This window comes from Lipophrys pholis, assembly GCF_963383615.2.
Source record: "Lipophrys pholis genome assembly, chromosome: 21".
Lineage (NCBI taxonomy): Eukaryota > Metazoa > Chordata > Actinopteri > Blenniiformes > Blenniidae > Lipophrys > Lipophrys pholis.
This window is the reverse complement of record NC_137649.1, coordinates 23,839,079-23,859,104: the sequence shown is the minus strand read 5'-3', so window position 1 is coordinate 23,859,104 and position 20,026 is coordinate 23,839,079. Positions and strand designations below refer to the sequence as shown.

Genomic DNA, 20,026 nt, shown 5'->3' with positions numbered 1-20,026 from the left:
ACACAGTGGAGTAATACAAGTCGTAATTGGCGAGAAAGAATGTTGGTACAATGAATGTGATAACTTTTCGTAAGATTATTCCAACAACGTGTATTTCTGTAAATGTGTCTGTGATTGTTTGAAATCTGTTGTCTCACTCTAACGACACCTCACCGCGCCGGTGCGACCGAATCGCCGCCGCGGCGCATCACCATATCAGGACAGACGCCTTTCGTTCCTGTTACTGGAGCCTTGCGTCACTTCCTGTCACGCCACATCGCCTCGCTGTCGGCTTGCCACCGAGCTGCCAGGCGCACCCAGGGACCCTCGATGCCACCTCCACGCCGCTCAGGTAAACCACGTGCTCGTCTGCATAGAGGGACACCTGAACGCATCACCGAGAGACCGTCGCCTTGCAGAACAGTGCTTTTCTACCGTCATGTTGATGCTGCTGGATTAAAGCCAGATTAAATGAGTAGAAGCAGCCTAAGGAGAGGAGCGTGAAGAAGCAGAGGGACCAGAGGACGAAGCAGAAGTGAAACCAGAGCTGCAGCTCAACAGGAAGTTTGGGTTTTGCCTTAGACTTTTAACAACTGATCACCCAAGATTTCATTAATAACTAAATAATTTGACATTATTTTGTCCTGATATCCGTTCAAATGTTCCTGGAGTAGAACAGCAGAGCATTTCTTAATGAAAAAATAATGAAAACTGTTTCATTAATTGAATGGGTCATTACCTCTTTGTTATTGTGGCACACAAGGTTTTACCTCAGAGACAAACTCCTGTTAGAACCCGGCCTTAAGCCCGCTGGTTCCTCCCGGTCCTGTGATCCTTAGTTGGTTGTTTAAAAAGGGTCTGAGACAGCGAGATACGTTTTACTTTTTATTTATCGAAGGAAGTAAAGATAGCCATATGCAATGTGCAGCGCCGGACCCTGAACGTCTCAGCAGGACGACCAGCAGAGTGTCCAACTTCCATGGTTCCACATTTTTCTCCTGGGCAGAGCCTCACCCCGACAACAGGTTGGGCTGTGTGTGTGTGTGTGTGTGTGTGTGTGTGTGTGTGTGTGTGTGTGTGTGTGTGTGTGTGTGTGTGTGTGTGTGTGTGTGTGTGTGTGTGTGTGTGTGTGTGTGTGTTTGTATGAACATTTCTCAACAGTTTGGAATCAGGCCGTCCTTCATGTTTCTTCATGTTTCATCCTGTTTCATCCTGCTGCTGTGGTTGGACGGGTATCTGAAGTCGCTCTAAATTTTGATGATGTCCTCACATCAGACACACACACACACACACACACACACACACACACACACACACACACACACACACACACACACACACACACACACACACACACACACACACACACACACACACACACACACACACACACACAGGACTGATCAGAGACGGCAGAAGGCTTCTTCTCTCTAAACACGAAAGAGTCTGGAAGCTGATCTGAGGTGAGGAACATGGAACTGTGTGGAGAAGTCCTCCCCGATCGGTGTAGTTTCACTGGCTGAGTGACGCTCTTTGTTTCAAAGCTTTTCCATCGTGATGCTTTTGGTTTATCGACTGTAAAGAACAGAGAAGTGATTTGATTGGCTGACGTGTGTCTCAGTCTGCTCTGATAGGTTCAGTGAAGAATGAAGGAACTGCAGTGTGACGTTCCTCCCTCACCCTGCCTCACTCTTAGTGGTGGCTGTGGCTCGGTTGGTAGAGTGGTTGTCTCCCAGTTGGAAGGTTGCAGGTTCAATTCCTCATTTCCACCTGTTGAAGTGTCCTTTAGCAAGACGTTGAACTGGACTGAGGAATGGGTGATTAACAAGGTGAAACCCTTTGGATTCTGCTTAACTATTTGAAAAGTGCTAATGAAGTGAAGTTCATTCGTGGGTGTGTGTGTGTGTGTGTGTGTGTGTGTGTGTGTGTGTGTGTGAACAGCTTCACGAGTTAAAAGGAGGATAAAAAATGATCTAAAATTTAACAGGAAGAGAACGAAGAGGGTTGAGGGACTGATAGTAAGAGTAGCATTCTAGATGAATGCTCCTCCTCCTCCTCCACCAGTTTCTCCAGGAATCGGAGCGTTAATATGAGTGGCTGTTGCCAGACCAACGTGGAAGTTGCAGCCGCAGCTCCGCGGCCGTCCGAAGCCGTGAGCTTCTGTTACTGAGAGGAGCGTCTGAACCTCGTTGAAAGATGGCGGTGCTGTGGAGCGCCGACATTTCAATAAAACCCAGTCAACAAAACAACCAGTGAGCGCAACGCGGCATATGTGAACATTAACAGGAGGGTTTACGGCAGATGAGCTATTTTATTATTGCGGACTTGTTGAGAGCGACGATCCTCACTACCAATCAGCAGACGTTTGGAGGAACGATGCTTCAAAGAGAGCGGCAATTATTCACTTAACACTAAATAACCAGGATGTACACAACAACTAATGACACTGAAAGCCACACGGCTCACATTCATGGTTCTAAACACCCAGAACTCCCTCATATATGCACCAATTAAATAATATTATAGCGGCGGCCGGGGAGGGGGATCCCAGCGTGTTCTGTTCAGTGGGAAACGACTCCAAATGGGTGTCTGAGTGTTTAAGGGTGTCGACCACTGATTTAGGCTGAGATAGCCTCCCCCTGTAACCAGGTTTCAGTGAGGATCAATAAGTCCAAACTGTGATCAATTATCAAATACGTTACCCTTAAAGATTTGGATTAAAGAGATTAGAGAAGTAAAACATATTTGATTATTGTGGGTTGTTGTTCTGTTTTCATTTGAATTGAAGTTTCTGAGATTAACTCTCCTGTGGAATTCAGTTTGTCTTCAATAAAATGGGATCAGACACAGTCAATACAGTCTCTATAGGACAAATAGTCTCTATAGGACCAATAGTCTCTATAGGACCAATAGTCTGTATTGGACCAAAAGTCTCTATAGGACCAATAGTCTCTATAGGACCAAAAGTCTCTATAGGACCAATAGTCTCTATAAGACAAATAGTCTCTATAGGACCAATAGTCTCTATAGGACCAAAAGTCTCTATAGGACCAATAGTCTCTATAGAATCAATAGTCTCTATAGGACCAAAAGTCTCTATGGGACCAATAGTCTCTATAGGACCAATAGTCTCTATAGGACAAATAGTCTTTATGGGACCAATAGTCTCTATGGGACCAATAGTCTCTATCGGACCAATAGTCTCTATAGGACCAATAGTCTCTATAGGACCAATAGTCTGTATCGACCAATAGTCTCTATAGGATCATGAGTCTCTATGGGACCAATAGTCTCTATAGAATCAATAGTCTCTATAGGACCAATAGTCTCTATCGGACCAATAGTCTCTATAGGATCAATACATGTTTGGTTGTTGGAGGCTTACAGGTGACAGGAAAGAGTAGAAAAGACTGAGACTCTTTGACTCCTGGTCTGGGACTCCTGGTCTGGGACTCCTGGTCTGGGACTCCTGGTCTGGACTCTGGGCTGTTAAGAACACGACGGTTTCATCCGTATTCCTCAATAAACAGAATCAGTCTCGGTCTTTGATAAGAATCATCCTGAATCCAGGATGATTGTGATGGAGCTCGTCAATATTCTTGTTTTGTGTTTTTCAGAGTCGAGCATGTCGTCTGAATCAAAGCTCGTCAGCGCCTCACCGGGGTCTTTCCAGGGACGTTATGACGGAGTGAACATTTAGCCAGACAAGCCAGATTCTTCACAAAGACAAAATGAGCTCGCCTCAAGAAGTCCTAGTGAATACTCTGGACCAAATGGGAAGAAAAGACTTTAAAAGGTTCAAGTGGTATTTGAGTGTGGATAGGGTTGTTGAAAAGTTCAAACCAATCCCGAAGAGTAAACTGGAGAGAGCGGACCGGCAGGACATGGTGGATAAGATGATGGACTTCTACGGCAGTTACACTCTGAAAGTCACTAAAATGGTTTTAGAGAAAATGAATCTGACGGGTCTATTGAAGAACATCCCAGAAAACCTCTGTCAACCTGAAGGTAAGTCAAGGAAACATGAAACTTACTGGTGTTCTAACTTCCTGCTCTCTGCTCAATTTCTTTCTGCTCAAAAACGTCCAACTGCCTTTCGCTCTATGTGAAACAACAGAGACAAAGCTTCACAAGCAAAAAACTGAGAATCCTTACCAGGGTCTGAATCCCTACCCCCTACCTGAACCGGAGTTTGAATGCTAACCGCTACCTGAACCAGGGTCTGAATCCCTACCCCCTACCTGAACCAGGGTCTGAATCCCTAGCCCCCTACCCGAACCAGGGTCTGAATCCCTACCCCCTACCTGAACCGGGGTTTGAATGCTACCCCCTACCTGAACCAGGGTCTGAATCCCTAGCCCCCTACCTGAACCGGGGTCTGAATCCCTACCCCGCTACCTGAACCAGGGTCTGAATCCCTAGCCCCCTACCTGAACCAGGGTCTGAATCCCTACCCCGCTACCTGAACCAGGGTCTGAATCCCTAGCCCCCTACCTGAACCAGGGTCTGAATCCCTACCCCGCTACCTGAACCAGGGTTTAATCCTTCCCCACAGTAGGTCTGCAGGTCTTTTTCTCTCCTCCTGTCCTCTAACCTAAATCAGAATATCAGAATAGCAGAAAGTCTCCACCTCTGACTCCTCCACCTCTGTTTCTTCCTGTTAAGAGGGAAGTTGTTCTTTCCACTGCCTCCTCTGCTTTATTCATGTGGCTAATGTTGTTTTTTCTTTGGAAACGTGTCTTTTGTTTTAAGTGCTATACAAATAAAGTTGAATTGAACAGAATGAGCTGAAGAGGAAAGAAGCACATGAGAAAATGATTAATGATTCATTATTGCTTCATTTCTCAGAGATATTGAAGAAGGCGTCTGGAAGAATTCAAGTCCAACCTGAAGAAGAGGTTCCAGTCTGTGTTTGAGGGGGTCGCTAAAGCAGGAAATTCAACCCCCCTGAACCAGATCTACACAGAGCTCCACCTCATGGAGGGAGGGACTGCAGGGGTCAATTTAGAACACGAGGTGAGACAGATTGAAGCAGCGTCCAGGAGGACAGACGGAGGAGGAACCAGCATCAGACCAGCAGACCTCTTTACAGCCTCACCTGGAAGATCTCCACCAATCAGAACAGTGCTGACACTGGGAGTGGCCGGCATCGGGAAAACAGTCCTGACACAGAAGTTCACTCTGGACTGGGCTGAAGACCAAAGCAACCAGGACGTCCACTTCACGTTTCCATTCACCTTCAGAGAGCTGAACCTGCTGAAGGAGAAGGAGAAGAAGTTCAGCTTGGTGGGACTCATTCATCACTTCTTCTCTCCAACCAAAGAAGCAGGACTCTGCAGCTTTGAAGACCTCCAGGTGGTCTTCATCTTTGACGGTCTGGATGAGTGTCGACTCCCTCTGGACTTCCAGCACCCTGAGATCCTGACTGATGTTACAGAGTCCACCTCAGTGGATGTGCTGCTGACAAACCTCATCAGGGGGAACCTGCTTCCCTCTGCTCGCCTCTGGATCACCACACGACCTGCAGCAGCCAATCACATCCCTCCTGACTGTGTCGGCATGGTGACGGAGGTCCGAGGGTTCACTGACCCACAGAAGGAGGAGTACTTCAGGAGGAGGTTCAGGGAGGAGGAGGCCAGCAGGATCATCTCCCACATCAAGACCTCACGAAGCCTCCACATCATGTGCCACATCCCAGTCTTCTGCTGGATCACTGCTACAGTCCTGGAGGTGGCGCTGGAGAGCAGAGAGGGAGGAGAGCTGCCCAAGACCATGACTCAGATGTACATCCACCACCTGGTGGTCCAGGCCAAAGTCAAGAAGGTCAAGTTTGATGGAGGAGCTGCCACAGATGAACACTGGAGTCCAGAGAGCAGGGAGATGATAGAGTCTCTGGGAAAACTGTCTTTTGAGGAGCTGCAGAAAGGAAACCTGATCTTCTATGAATCTGAGCTGGCAGAGTGTGGCATCGACCTCAGAGCAGCCTCAAGGTACTCAGGAATGTTCACACAGGTCTTTAAAGAGGAGCAAGGCCTGTACCAGGACAAGGTCTTCTGCTTCATCCATCTGAGTCTTCAGGAGTTTCTGGCTGCTCTTCATGTCCATCAGACCTTCGTCAGCTCTGGAATCAACCTGCTGGAGAACAAACAACAACGCTGGTGGTCAAAAGTGTTGAAGAAGAACGTTAATCTCCACCGTCTCCATCAGAGAGCAGTGGACGAGGCCTTGAAGAGTCCAAATGGACACCTGGACCTGTTCCTCCGCTTCCTCCTGGGTCTTTCACTGGAGACCAATCAGAAGCTCCTCCGAGGTCTGCTGACGGAGACAGGAAGTAGCTCAGAGACCAATCAGGAAACAGTCCAGTACATCAAGGAGAAGCTGAGTGAGTGTCTGTCTGCAGAGAGAAGCATCAATCTGTTCCACTGTCTGAATGAACTGAACGATGGTTCTCTGGTGGAGGAGATCCAACAGTCCCTGAGATCAGGACGTCTCTCCACCGATAGACTGTCTCCTGCTCAGTGGTCCGCTCTGGTCTTCATCTTACTGTCGTCACAAGAACATCTGGAGGTGTTTGACTTGAAGAAGTACTGTGCTTCAGAGGAGGCTCTTCTGAAGCTGCTGCCAGTGGTCAAAGCCTCCAACAAAGCTCAGTACGTGGGTCATGAACAAATATGTAGAACTGAGTCCATGAAGAACATTGAGCCGGTTCTCATTGATGTTTCTTCTCCAGGTTGAGCAGCTGTGGTCTGTCAGAGAGAAGCTGTGGAGCTCTGTCCTCAGTCCTCAGCTCTCAGTCCTCCAGTCTGACACATCTGGACCTGAGTAACAACAACCTGCAGGATTCAGGACTGGAGCTTCTGTCTTCTGGACTGAAGAGTCCTCACTGTAAACTGGAAGTCCTCAGGTCAGGATCCAGCTGCTGGTTGATCAGGTTGATGTTGGTGCAGATCATGTGGAGGATCTTCCTCCTTCCTGGTTGAGTTGACGCCATGTTTGTTCCTCCAGTCTGTCAGGGTGTCTGGTCTCAGAGGAAGGCTGTGCTTCTCTGGTCTCAGCTCTGAGATCCAGGTCCTCCCATGTGAGAGAGCTGGACCTGAGCTACAACCATCCAGGAGAGTCGGGGATGGAGAAGCTGTCTGCTGCAGTGTGGGATCCAACCTGCGCACTGCACACTGTCAGGTATGGACACACGGCAGGAACACCTTATGTAGACTGAGCATCCACATTGCTGGTGCAGCGCTCCTAGTGGCCAGGGGGAGAACAACCTCCGGCTACATACACATTATCTTCAGACAGAAGCGACCACAGGTCTTGGTCAGCTTCCTGCTGAACTCGCCTGTTGCTGCTCCTCAAAGTCCAGCCATCTTATTTTTATGTTACAAAAAGTTTCCTTGTTTAAAACTGAGCGGGCGTCTGATTTAAAGTGACATTTAAGACGAGCACCCTCACGCTTCAATGGTGAGGACAAGAAGTGCACGCAGGCCGGCAACGTTAGTAAAGTGAAAGAGTGAAGCTTCACCCTCATGTGCCAATCATACAATAGAACTAACTATCCACATGATGCTGACAAAATTATAAATAAACAAAAAGGAAAAGCATTTTGCCAATATTTTAGAGACCCCCCCCAAATTTCACAGATCACGTTACCAGTGGGTTTCCGTGGGCTCACCACCTGCAGGGAAGGTTCTTAATGGGATCTGGGTGACGGTGCTCAGACTACCACCCCGGCCACCCGGAAACTGATAAGAGGGAGAAGATGGATGGATGGATGGATGGATGGATGGATGGATGTTTCCAGTGGGGCTCACAGGGGCTCTTCTGCAGTCAGACTGAGTGAAACAGTCCCAGAGAACAAGGACTCTGATCTGTTTCAGCCTGTTTCTGTGTTTCGCCAACAAACTGCGAAGCTCTGCTTCATGTTGAGCTGCAGTCAGGACTCTGACTGTTTCTTCCTGCAGGGTGGAGCACCGTGGACGGCAGCAGCTTATCCCCGTTGTGAAGAAATGTAAGTCTGACTGATGAGGACAAAACTGCAAAGTGTCCGTTTGTCTTTCAATCAAAGTCTTTGATTCATTCAAACAATATGACAAGAGAAGCCTGACAGAAAGAAACTTCATCTGATGAACATGTCAGTGAGTCCAGAAAGAAGAAATCCATCACGTGTGCCAGATGATGACTCGTCTCTTGTTCTCTCCATCAGATTTCGTTCAACTGGAGCTGGACACAAACACAGTGAACAGAAACCTCAAACTGTCCGATGACAACAGGAAGGTGACACATGTGGAGGAGGAGCAGCCGTATCCTGATCATCCCGACAGATTTGATTTATTACCTCAGCTGCTGAGTAGAACCATTCCAAGTGATCGATGTTACTGGGAGGTCGAGTGGCGCGGAAAGGTTTATATATCAGTGAGCTACAGAGGAATCGGACGGAAAGGAGACGGTTGTGATTGTGCGTTTGGAAACAATGATAAGTCCTGGAATGTGGAGTGCGCCGATAATAGAGGTTTCACTATCGCGCACGATTGCACAAACATTGCCATCATCGGCGGCTACCGGTCTAATAGAATAGGAGTGTACGTGGACCGCCCTGCCGGCACTCTGACTTTCTTCGCCATCTTTTCTTCCTTACTGATTCCCATCTACACCTTCAACACCACCTTCACTGAGCCTCTCTACGCAGGATTTACACTCTATTCCACCAGTTCAGTGCGTTTGTGTTCTCTGTAGGAAGGACGGTCTCTGTTTCTGACAGCACCAATCAGAGACACAGAGAACATCAGTGGAGTTCTGCAGGGCTCACAGCCGGAGCCCCAAAACACTTTGTAAATATGTCGTCGGTTTAAGTTTCTGGACTTTTTCTCAAATTGAAAGACGAGCAGATCCAGGTTCTGTGGACCGTGTTGGTAGAAAACATCTGGTTTGGGTCTCGTGAAAAGAGGCTGTGACGCCGCGTTACATCTTATTTCTCAGTTCCTCTCCTGCTGGTTTGAAATGAATCTGAAATATCTGGTGAACCGATAAGCTGCTGTTTGTCATGAGAGCTCTCTGGTGCCCCCCAGAGGAAGGTTTACATAGTGACAGAAGATTTCTCTCCTCTCTTGGTGAAGCTGTCAGAGCCGGTGGGTGAACTAAACCTTCACATTTGTTCCGCATGGATCTTTCCACTGAACTCAAGAACCTAAAGCAGGAGTTTCCTTGGCTGCTGCAGAAAACTTCAAGAAATGAATGTTTTTGTGGTGAAAATTAAAGACGTCAAAAAGTAGAACTTGACTTTATTTATTTATTGATTTCTTCCTCCAGACGCCCCGGAGGCGTCTGTCGGTACAGAGTCACAGCAAAGATCCAGAACGAGCAGCAGTTTGAGTTTCTGCTCCATATGAAGAAGAAGAGAGGAAGAGGAGCGGTGAAAGCAGCAGCAGCGTCCTGATTGGTGGTGAAAGCAGGAGCAGCGTCCTGATTGGTCCCCTGAACCAGTGAAGGAAGCTTCCTGCACCGGAGCGTTGGTCCTCTGGGCAGCAGTGACGCCCCCGAGGACGACCTCTGGTTACTCTTCCTGCTCACTGACGCTCAGATAACTGGAACGGGCACTCGGTAGAGCGAATACCTTCGCCATGGCACATTTGTCACCATGGAAACGGATTGATGAAAAGGTTATTTTGTCCACCATATCACTCCTTCATTTATAGCCTGGTCGTCTGAACTGCTTCATGTTGTCACTGTTTGACAATGATGTACACACGTTTTACAATTTCCATGAGACACCCCCTGACCTTTGACCTCCCAACCACTAACCATAATGTAATGACCTCACATGTCCATTATCTGTCAATGCTAACAGATAGCATCGGACTCTGGAAGGTTTGAAAAAAAAAATATATATATATTTTTTTTTTTCTCAAAACTCCATGATGTTCCTCTCTGGAAACGTGTTGATCCACACACACACGCACGCACACACACACACACACGCACACACACGCACACACACACACACACACACACACACACACACACACACACACACACACACACACACACACACACACACACACACACACACACACACACACACACACACACACACACACACAGGTGTGTATTGGCCTCTAAACGCTGGAGCGTCAAACTCTCGTCAGTTCAAGAGCCCCAACAGCCAAAATAGTGCCGTAACAACCGTTAAATACAAAAACCTCAAAGTTCTTCTTTATATATATGATGAAAACATCTACATTTTCACAAACAAACAATAATTCTTGGTGTTTTAACAAACTCACCGTGCCGACGTGGCTTTGAGGCTAATGCTGCAAAAGGGTTCAAGAGAAAGTTTGTTGGTGTTATGTTTTCCAAGCAGGAAAAGTTTCCTGTTCACACGTATTCAAGTGAAAACGAAGGAAACTTCTCGAGTAGCTGTTGCATTGTGGGTGTTTTGACAAAGTCCCCCTGACAGCGTGGCTGTGAGGCTCATTTGACAGCAACAAGCTTTCATGGCAGCGTCACGATATCTCAGCTCGGGTCTCAGTGTCGTCTTGTGTCCAAAACGTCTAACAAACTTGTTAAAAATCAGTATTTTGTTTGAAATTCTCCCCATTTGCTTTGTAGTCTGTGAGACCAGATTGGAGCCTCTTGGAGGAGTTTCGGCCCGCGGGCCTGATGTTTGACATCCCTGATTTCAAGGCTACACGCTGCAATAAACTATTTTTTCATTCATTAATTTTACTGTAGATGTAGCAGTACATGTTAGTATAGTTTATATCAGTCTTTATCCACATCGATTGATCGTATGAATTAATAAAATAGAGGGTTTAACAGAGATGATAGCTTATTGGAACTAATTGAAATCCACTTCCGGTGTGAGGCGGAACCAAAGTGCGGGCTGTAGTTTCTCCACGGCCCGTCGCAGACAGACAGCCTGACGGAGCACCGCGGAGCGGCGAGTCCTCGGAGGGATGAGAGAGGTGGTTTAGTTGTTAATTACTGTTAAACGTTGATCGGTGAGTGTCGGTGGTCATGGCGGCGAAACGGAAAGCGGAGCTGTCGGTTCCGGCGGAGGAGAGCGACCAGCTGCTGATCCGGCCGCTGTGAGTCCAAACAAAGGTTCCGTCCGCGGGAGGAACCGGCGGGGTGCACACCGGTGATCCTCTGGGGCTAATAACTAAATGAATAACGGAATAACTCACAAACCTGTGTTCCTCTGCATCTTCTAAATAACTACCTGACTGAATAAATAAACAAATAAGTGAATGTTCCCCTGCAGCTTCTGACTAACTTCTCAAATAAGAATAGAATAGTTCTTTATCGGTACTCTGAATGCAAAGTGGAAATAGTGTTAAAAAGCAGTGAAATGTGGTTGCTACCTCCACTGTGGCAGTAATAAATATACAAGAATAAAATACAATACCGTCAAAATGCTGTGGACAATAACACCGATATTCTTCTGCAGCGACTGACTGAGTGATCAGCTCCTGAATAAATCTCTTATTCTGCCTGTTTTCTGAATGGACTGTGGTTGAAGGTCGTTTAACCTGTTCAGGGAAACTTTATTTCATGTAATTTATTATGCAACTGATGACATCATAGAATCAAGAAAATAATTTGGTGTGTGTGTGTGTGTGTGTGTGTGTGTGTGTGTGTGTGTGTGTGTGTGTGTGTGTGTGTGTGTGTGTGTGTGTGTGTGTGTGTGTGTGTGTGTGTGTGTGTGTGTGTGTGTGTGTGCGCCTACCTGCAGAGGGGCCGGTCAAGAGGTGGGACGATCCTGCATCATCCTGGAGTTCAAGGGGAGGAAGATCATGGTAAGCCTGGTTGGTTTGTTTGGTTCCTGGTTGGTTCGGTTCCTGGTTGGTTCGGTTCCTGCGAGGAGCAGCGAATGTCCTCAGCCTGTTACAGATTCTGTTCCTGTTCCAGCTGGACTGCGGGATTCATCCTGGACTGGAAGGCATGGACGCGCTGCCCTACATCGACCTGATTGACCCGGCCGAGATCGACCTGCTGCTCATCAGCCAGTGAGGCTTCAGACTCCAGGCGTGAAGGTTTGTCACAATGCAGGTAGTGACTCAAGCTCCGCCCCCTTCTGTTCCCGCAGCTTCCACCTGGATCACTGTGGCGCTCTGCCCTGGTTCCTCCAGAAGACCAGCTTCAAGGGGCGGACCTTCATGACCCACGCCAGCAAGGCCATCTACCGCTGGCTGCTGTCCGACTACGTCAAAGTCAGGTAGAACCGCGTCGGAGTCAGTGGTCGGGTAGAACCGCGTCGGAGTCGGTGGTCGGGTAGAACCGCGTCGGAGTCGGTGGTCGGGTAGAACAGTGTCGGAGTCGGTGGTCGGTGGTCGGGTAGAACAGCGTCGGAGTCAGTGGTCGGGTAGAACCGCGTCGGAGTCGGTGGTCGGGTAGAACCGCGTCGGAGTCGGTGGTCGGGTAGAACCGCGTCGGAGTCAGTGGTCGGGTAGAACAGTGTCGGAGTTAGTGGTCGGGTAGAACCGCGTCGGAGTCAGTGGTCGGGTAGAACAGTGTCGGAGTTAGTGGTCGGGTAGAACCGCGTCGGAGTCGGTGGTCGGGTAGAACCGCGTCGGAGTCAGTGGTCGGGTAGAACCGCGTCGGAGTCAGTGGTCGGGTAGAACAGTGTCGGAGTTAGTGGTCGGGTAGAACCGCGTCGGAGTCGGTGGTCGGGTAGAACAGTGTCGGAGTCGGTGGTCGGGTAGAACAGCGTTGGAGTCGGTGGTCGGGTAGAACAGCGTCGGAGTCAGTGGTCGGGTAGAACAGTGTCGGAGTTAGTGGTCGGGTAGAACAGTGTCGGAATCGGTGGTCGGGTAGAACAGCGTTGGAGTCGGTGGTCGGGTAGAACAGTGTCGGAGTCGGTGGTCGGGTAGAACAGTGTCGGAGTCGGTGGTCGGGTAGAACCGCGTTGGAGTCGGTGGTCGGGTAGAACAGCGTCGGAGTCGGTGGTCGGGTAGAACAGCGTCGGAGTCGGTGGTCGGGTAGAACCGCGTCGGAGTTGGGATTCGGTTCGGTCGGAGTCTGTCGTCTGGTAGAACAGCGTAGGTTAGGACTGCGGTAAAGTAGCCGTTGTTGCGTAAAGGTGAACGCTTTGTGAAAAGAGAACACAAGATGGCTGCGTTTGGCTGAGGCGGCGCTGGCGGGGCCTGAGACTGCGTGTCGGTGTGTCGCAGCAACATCTCGGCGGACGACATGCTCTACACCGAGACGGACCTGGAGGACAGCATGGAGAAGATTGAAACCATCAACTTCCACGAGGTGAAGGAGGTCGCCGGCATCAAGTTCTGGTGTTACCACGCCGGACACGTGCTGGGAGCCGCCATGTTCATGATCGAGATCGCCGGCGTGAAGGTGAGCAACAGCTTCCTGCTCCGGCCGCACCGCGAACCTCGCCTGAACTCACCCTGTGTGTGTGTGTGTGTGTGTGTGTGTGTGTGTGTGTGTGTGTGTGTGTGTGTGTGTGTGTGTGTGTGTGTGTGTGTGTGTGTGTGTGTGTGTGTGTGTGTGTGTGTGTGTGTGTGTGTGTGTGTGTGTGTGTGTGTGTGTGTGTGTGTGTGTGTGTGTGTAGTTGCTGTACACAGGCGATTTCTCCCGGCAGGAGGACAGACATCTGATGGCTGCTGAGATCCCGAGTGTGAAACCAGACATCCTCATTACAGTGAGTCTGAGCTCTTCTCTCATCTCCATGACTTGTTGCCCTTTAGCAAGGCGCTACAGGTCACTTAGATCCAGAACTAATAGAGTGAGGGACAGCTTCTATCCCAGAGCTGTCACTGCACTCAACACAAACTAATCCTGCACTTCCTCTGTGCACTTTATTGGTGACTTTCTCTGAAGCCACAGATCTACCTCTTTTAATCTTTTATCTTTTTAAAATATTATTTATTCTGTGCTTTTGTTTTGTATTTATTCTGTGTTTTTCGGAGTTGCCACTTAATCTCATTGTTCATTTTTTTATGACAATGACAATAAAGGCTTTTGAATTTTTTTGAGCTCAGAGCGCCACCCGGTGGAGAGACACCAGTTCAGCACGGTTTAACATGAGGGACGGTCTGGTAGGCCTTTGTGATAACGTGTGTGTGTGTGTGTGTGTGTGTGTGTGTGTGTGTGTGTGTGTGTGTGTGTGTGTGTGTGTGTGTGTGTGTGTGTGTGTGTGTGTGTGTGTGTGTGTGTGTGTGTGTGTGTGTGTGTGTGTGTGTGTGTGTTAGGAGTCGACTTACGGCACTCACATCCACGAGAAGCGAGAGGAGCGAGAGGCTCGGTTCTGCAACACGGTCCACGACATCGTGAACCGGGAGGGCCGCTGTCTGATCCCGGTGTTCGCGTTGGGCCGAGCTCAGGAGCTGCTGCTCATCCTGGGTGAGCGTGCTAACTGTGCTAACAGAGCTAACTGTGCTGACAGAGCTAATGGAGCTAACAGAGCTAAATGTGCTAGCAGGGCTAACTGTGCTAACAGAGCTAATGGAGCTAACAGAGCTAAATGTGCTAGCAGGGCTAACAGGGCTAATGGAGCAACCAGAGCTAAATGTGCTAGCAGGGCTAACTGTGCTAATGGAGCTAACAGAGCTAAATGTGCTAGCAGGGCTAACAGAGCTAATGGGGCTAACAGAGCTAAATGTGCTAGCAGGGCTAACTGTGCTAACAGAGCTAAATGTGCTAGCAGGGCTAACTGTGCTACTGGAGCTAACAGAGCTAAATGTGCTAACAGAGCTAAATGTGCTAACAGGGCTAAATGTGCTAACAGAGCTAAATGTGCTAGCAGGGCTAACTGTTGTCTGTGAACTGCTTCAAATGATCGACTACAAAATGTTTAACTTCGTAGAAACATAAAATTTAGAGAACAACACTACGTTCTTATGTTTTAATGGAATAATTCGTGGGGAAACAGTGAAACCGTGACGAGGAGACGGTTTGTGAAGTGTGTCTGTAATGCGTTTGTGTCCCTGGGACAGACGAGTACTGGCAGAACCACCCGGAGCTCCACGACATTCCCATCTACTACGCCTCCTCTCTGGCCAGGAAGTGCATGGCGGTGTACCAGACCTACATCAACGCCATGAACGACAAGATCCGCAAGGCCATCAACATCAACAACCCCTTCGTCTTCAAGCACATCAGCAACCTGAAGGTGGGAGGGGTCAGAGGTCGTGGGTCAGTCCACGTCAAATCCTCGTCGACATTCACGCGTCCCACCGCTTTAACCTCGTCGACATTCGCCTTCAGAGTTAAAGAAACGAAGCTCACAGGCTCACTACCATCAGCCGATATCGTCCAGATCCTCTAACGCCGCGTTTACATGATGTTTTTGAGTGTGTGTGTTTCATTACAAAAACAAACAGCGCCACCTAGTGGCCCAACATGAAAACTACAGATTTTTATTTGGAAAAAAACGTATCGATGCGTTTTCCACTGAAGCATTGTGGTGTAAACTTAACCTGGGAGGGCGGCAGCGCCCCCTACAGGCCGGTTAAGCCACGCCTCCCTTCCCCCGACCTTCCAGAGCATGGACCACTTCGACGACATCGGGCCGAGCGTGGTGATGGCGTCCCCGGGCATGATGCAGAGCGGCCTGTCCAGAGAGCTGTTCGAGAGCTGGTGCACCGACAAGCGCAACGGGGTCATCATCGCCGGGTACTGCGTGGAGGGCACGCTGGCCAAGGTGAGTCCCCCCCGCACGCGTTTCCCATCATGCCCCGCGGCGCGTTTGGACACGGTGCCTGCCTCTTCCTTGCAGCACATCATGACGGAGCCGGACGAGGTCACCACCATGTCGGGCCAGAAGCTTCCTCTGAAGATGTCGGTGGACTACATCTCCTTCTCCGCACACACCGACTACCAGCAGACCAGCGAGTTCATCCGGGCGCTCAAACCGCCGCATGTGGTATGCCGCCGCCGCCGCTGCCGCTCGCTGGTCCTCACGTCGGGCGACCCGCCACTGACCCCCCACCCCCACCCCGCCTCCTCAGATCCTGGTCCACGGAGAGCAGAACGAGATGGCCCGTCTGAAGGCGGCGCTGATCCGCGAGTACGAAGACAATGACGAGGTCCACATCGAGGTGCACAACCCCCGGAACACCGAGGCCGTCACGCTCAACTTCCGAGGAGAGAAGCTGGCCAAGGTCAGTAGCCCTTCCCCCGCCAGTCGCCACCCGACTGCCCGCTGTAACTCCCAGCATGCTCTGCTGCAGGTCATGGGTTCGCTGGCCGACAGGAAGTGCGCTCAGGGTCAGCGGGTGTCCGGCATCCTGGTCAAAAGGAACTTCAACTACCACATCCTGACGCCCTCCGACCTTTCCAGTCAGTCCCTGAACACACCGTTCACTTCTCCTCTTTCCTTCCGTTTGTCTGACGGTTTCCTTCCGTCTCTTCAGAATACACAGATCTCTGCATGAGCACTGTGACGCAGACACAGGCCATCCCGTACTCCGGACCCATCTCACTGCTGGTCAGCCAGCTACGAAACCTTGCAGGTAACTGACCTCACCTGAAGTCACCTGACCTCACCTAACCTGTGACCCCCCCCCCCCCCCTCACGACCTCTCCTGACCTCACCTGTGTGTGTTTCAGGCGAGGTGGAGCAGGTGGACGGAGCGGAGAAGATCACCGTGAAGATCTTCAAGAGCATCACTCTGGTCCATGAAGCCGGCATGGTGCTGCTGGAGGTCTGAGCCGGTCCCTCGAACACACCGTGACCTCTGACCTCTGGCCTCTCGCTCCCCCGTGCTGATCCCTCCTCTGCTCTCCCCTCAGTGGATCGCCAACCCGCTGAACGACATGTACGCCGACGCAGTGACCACGGTGGTTCTGGAGGTCCAGTCCAACCCCAACGCCCAGAAGTGTGAGTGACAGCGGCCCTGCGATGCGTTCAGGGACCGCCGGGAAACTCAAGCTGTGTTTGTGTCTTTCAGTCCTGGAGGGGAAGAAGGAAACGTTCGACAGCGAGATGTTCGTGGAGCGTCTGCTTCTCATGCTGCAGTGAGGCCCCGCCCACCGAGCGCTCGCTTAACGTCTGCCGTGTGCTGCGGGGGAGGAGCGCTAATTGTTGGTGTGTGTGTGTGTGTGTGTGTGTGTGTGTGTGTGTGTGTGTGTGTGTGTGTGTGTGTGTGTGTGTGTGTGTGTGTGTGTGTGTGTGTGTGTGTGTGTGTGTGTGTGTGTGTGTGTGTGTGTGTGTGTGTGTGTGTGTGTGTGTGTGTGTTTCAGTGATATGTTTGGGGACGACTGCGTGAACTTCAAAGACAGTGGAAACGTGAGCGTGGTGGTGGACGGAGTCACAGTGTCGGTGGACACAGAGACACGGGTGAGTAATGCAGAGTGGGCGGAGTCACACGAGTCAACGTGATGTTTCTACGTTGACGCGATGTTTCCACGTTGACGCTATGTTGACGCGATGTTTCCACGTTGACGCTATGTTGACGCGATGTTTCCACGTTGACGCTATGTTGACGCGATGTTTCCACGTTGACGCTATGTTGACGCGATGTTTCCACGTTGACGCGATGTTGACGTGATGTTTCCACGTTGACGCGATGTTGACGTGATGTTTCCACGTTGACGCGATGTTTCCACGTTGACGCTATGTTGACGTGATGTTTCCACGTTGACGCGATGTTTCCACGTTGACGCGATGTTGACGCTATGTTTCCACGTTGACGCTATGTTGACGTGATGTTTCCACGTTGACGCTATGTTGACGTCGGCTATGTTTCCACGTTGACGCTATGTTGACGGTCGATGTTTCCACGTTGACGCTATGTTGACGCGATGTTTCCACGTTGACGCTATGTTCCACTTGACGCGATGTTTCCACGTAGACTTGACGTTTCCTTCCACCCATGTTGACGTGATGTTTCCACGTTGACGCTATGTTGACGCGATGTTTCCACGTTGACGTGATGTTTCCACGTTGACGCTATGTTGACGCGATGTTTCCACGTTGACGTGATGTTTCCACGTTGACGCGATGTTTCCATGTTGACGCTATGTTGACGCGATGTTTTCACGTTGATGTGATGTTTCCACGTTGACGCTATGTTGACGCAATGTTTCCACGTTGACGCTATGTTGACGTGATGTTTCCACGTTGACGTGATGTTTCCACGTTGACGCGATGTTTCCATGTTGACGCTATGTTGACGTGATTTTTCCACGTTGACGCTATGTTGACGCAATGTTTCCACGTTGACGCTATGTTGACGCAATGTTTCCACGTTGATGTGATGTTTCCACGTTGACGCTATGTTTCCACGTTGACGCTATGTTGACGCGATGTTTCCACGTTGACGCTATGTTGACGCGATGTTTTCACATTGACGCTATGTTGACGTGATGTTTCCACGTTGACGTGATGTTTCCACGTTGACGCGATGTTTCCATGTTGACGCTATGTTGACGCGATGTTTTCACGTTGACGCTATGTTGACGTGATGTTTCCACGTTGACGTGATGTTTCCACGTTGACGCGATGTTTCCACGTTGACGCTATGTTGACGCAATGTTTCCACGTTGATGTGATGTTTCCACGTTGACGCTGTTTCCACGTTGACGCTATGTTGACGCGATGTTTTCACGTTGATGTGATGTTTCCACGTTGACGCTATGTTGACGCAATGTTTCCACGTTGACGCTATGTTGACGCAATGTTTCCACGTTGACGCGATGTTTCCATGTTGACGCGATGTTTCCACGTTGACGCTATGTTGACGCAATGTTTCCACGTTGACGCTATGTTGACGCGATGTTTTCACGTTGATGTGATGTTTCCACGTTGACGCTATGTTGACGCGATGTTTCCACGTTGACGCAATGTTTCCACGTTGACGCGATGTTTCCACGTTGACGCTATGTTGACGCAATGTTTCCACGTTGACGCGATGTTTCCACGTTGACGCGATGTTTCCACGTTGACGCTATGTTGACGCAATGTTTCCACGTTGACGCAATGTTTCCACGTTGACGCGATGTTTCCACGTTGACGCGATGTTTCCACGTTGACGCAATGTTTCCACGTTGACGCGATGTTTCCACGTTGACGCGATGTTTCCACGTTGACGCTATGTTGACGTGATGTTGACGCGATGTTTCCATGTTGACGTGATGTTTCCACGTTGACGCTATGTTGACGCGATGTTTCCACGTTGACGCTATGTTGACGTGATGTTGACGCGATGTTTCCATGTTGACGTGATGTTTCCACGTTGACGCTATGTTGACGCGATGTTTCCACGTTGACGCGATGTTTCCACGTTGACGCAATGTTTCCACGTTGACGCAATGTTTCCACGTTGACGGGTCTCGTGGACTCGGAGCGTCTTCGTCTTCAGGTCTTGACGTGTTTTCTCTTCGGCCTGCAGGCGGTGACGTGCGCTGAAGACGAGACTCTGCGAGAGATGGTGGAAGTGGCCGTCCATCGGCTCCATGACGCCCTCAGCCCCGCCTTCTGTCAGACCACGCCCACCGACTGATGTCACGTTCAAGGGGGAGGGGCTTCAGCTACACTTTTCCTACCAGCTTTTTTCTACTTGAGTTTTCTCAGAATCTGTTTTTGTTGTAAAGAAACTATCTTTTAGTAACGAGTCACATAAACTGTATTTTGAAATCCTGAATTATGTTTTGTTTTGTCCGTTTTCAGCATTTTTGAATTTTAAAAAAAAAAATTGATTCTGCACTGAACTCGGTCTCTAATGAGGCGTTCAGGGACTGTTGGAAACCTTCACCTTCCATCAGTCGGATGGTTCCTTGTAGTTCCATGTTGAAAACTGAGGCCCCGTTTCCACGGCAACATTTCACATGAACACGTTCTCCACAAAAGTTTTAACGTTCTGAAGACAGTGTCCGTTTCCACGGCAACAGCAGAAACGGTGAAAAGGATGTCGTTCTCACGTTGGTCCGCTAGTTGTTTGTTCTACAGAAAATCACTCCAGAGTTCAGAGAATAATTCAACTTTATTCCTCCAGAAGCAGTTTTTCTTACAAAGAGTCGCATGAACACATTAAAAAAAACATGGAAAATCCTGACTGCAGTGAACGCCCCGGAGGAGAAGACGTGAAGGCCGATC

At 49.6% G+C, this 20,026-nt stretch overlaps 2 protein-coding genes across 5 annotated transcripts; both read left to right on the top strand.

The window, feature by feature from the left end:
• The first annotated feature begins 258 nt into the window (after window positions 1–258).
• Window positions 259–9,243, top strand: LOC308126344 (NLR family CARD domain-containing protein 3-like). 3 transcript variants are annotated; one of them, XM_080490657.1, is made up of 7 exons: window positions 259–331; window positions 3,597–3,987; window positions 4,828–6,629; window positions 6,710–6,883; window positions 6,985–7,158; window positions 7,938–7,984; window positions 8,180–9,243. In XM_080490657.1, exons 3-7 carry the CDS (start codon window positions 4,957–4,959, stop codon window positions 8,707–8,709), a joined length of 2,598 nt encoding a protein of 865 aa, XP_080346783.1. In that variant the 5' UTR covers window positions 259–331; window positions 3,597–3,987; window positions 4,828–4,956; the 3' UTR covers window positions 8,710–9,243. The 3 variants fall into 3 exon arrangements, with proteins under 3 accessions (XP_080346783.1, XP_080346784.1, XP_080346785.1); XM_080490658.1 differs by lacking the exon at window positions 259–331 and adding an exon at window positions 1,267–1,442 and having other exon boundaries at window positions 8,180–9,234; XM_080490659.1 differs by lacking the exon at window positions 259–331 and adding an exon at window positions 1,668–1,808 and having other exon boundaries at window positions 8,180–9,234.
• A 1,609-nt stretch (window positions 9,244–10,852) lies between these two features.
• cpsf3 (cleavage and polyadenylation specific factor 3) lies at window positions 10,853–19,574 on the top strand. 2 transcript variants are annotated; one of them, XM_080490662.1, is made up of 18 exons: window positions 10,853–11,060; window positions 11,708–11,771; window positions 11,884–11,981; window positions 12,062–12,190; window positions 13,146–13,323; window positions 13,541–13,630; window positions 14,181–14,331; window positions 14,925–15,100; window positions 15,473–15,631; window positions 15,707–15,853; window positions 15,939–16,091; window positions 16,161–16,269; window positions 16,344–16,442; window positions 16,540–16,634; window positions 16,723–16,810; window positions 16,881–16,947; window positions 17,173–17,269; window positions 19,323–19,574. In XM_080490662.1, the coding sequence occupies exons 1-18, from the start codon at window positions 10,990–10,992 to the stop codon at window positions 19,431–19,433; spliced, it is 2,082 nt and encodes a 693-aa protein (XP_080346788.1). In that variant the 5' UTR covers window positions 10,853–10,989; the 3' UTR covers window positions 19,434–19,574. The 2 variants fall into 2 exon arrangements, with proteins under 2 accessions (XP_080346788.1, XP_080346789.1); XM_080490663.1 differs by lacking the exons at window positions 10,853–11,060; window positions 11,708–11,771; window positions 11,884–11,981; window positions 12,062–12,190 and adding an exon at window positions 12,566–12,711 and having other exon boundaries at window positions 12,823–13,323.
• Window positions 19,575–20,026: the final 452 nt, after the last annotated feature.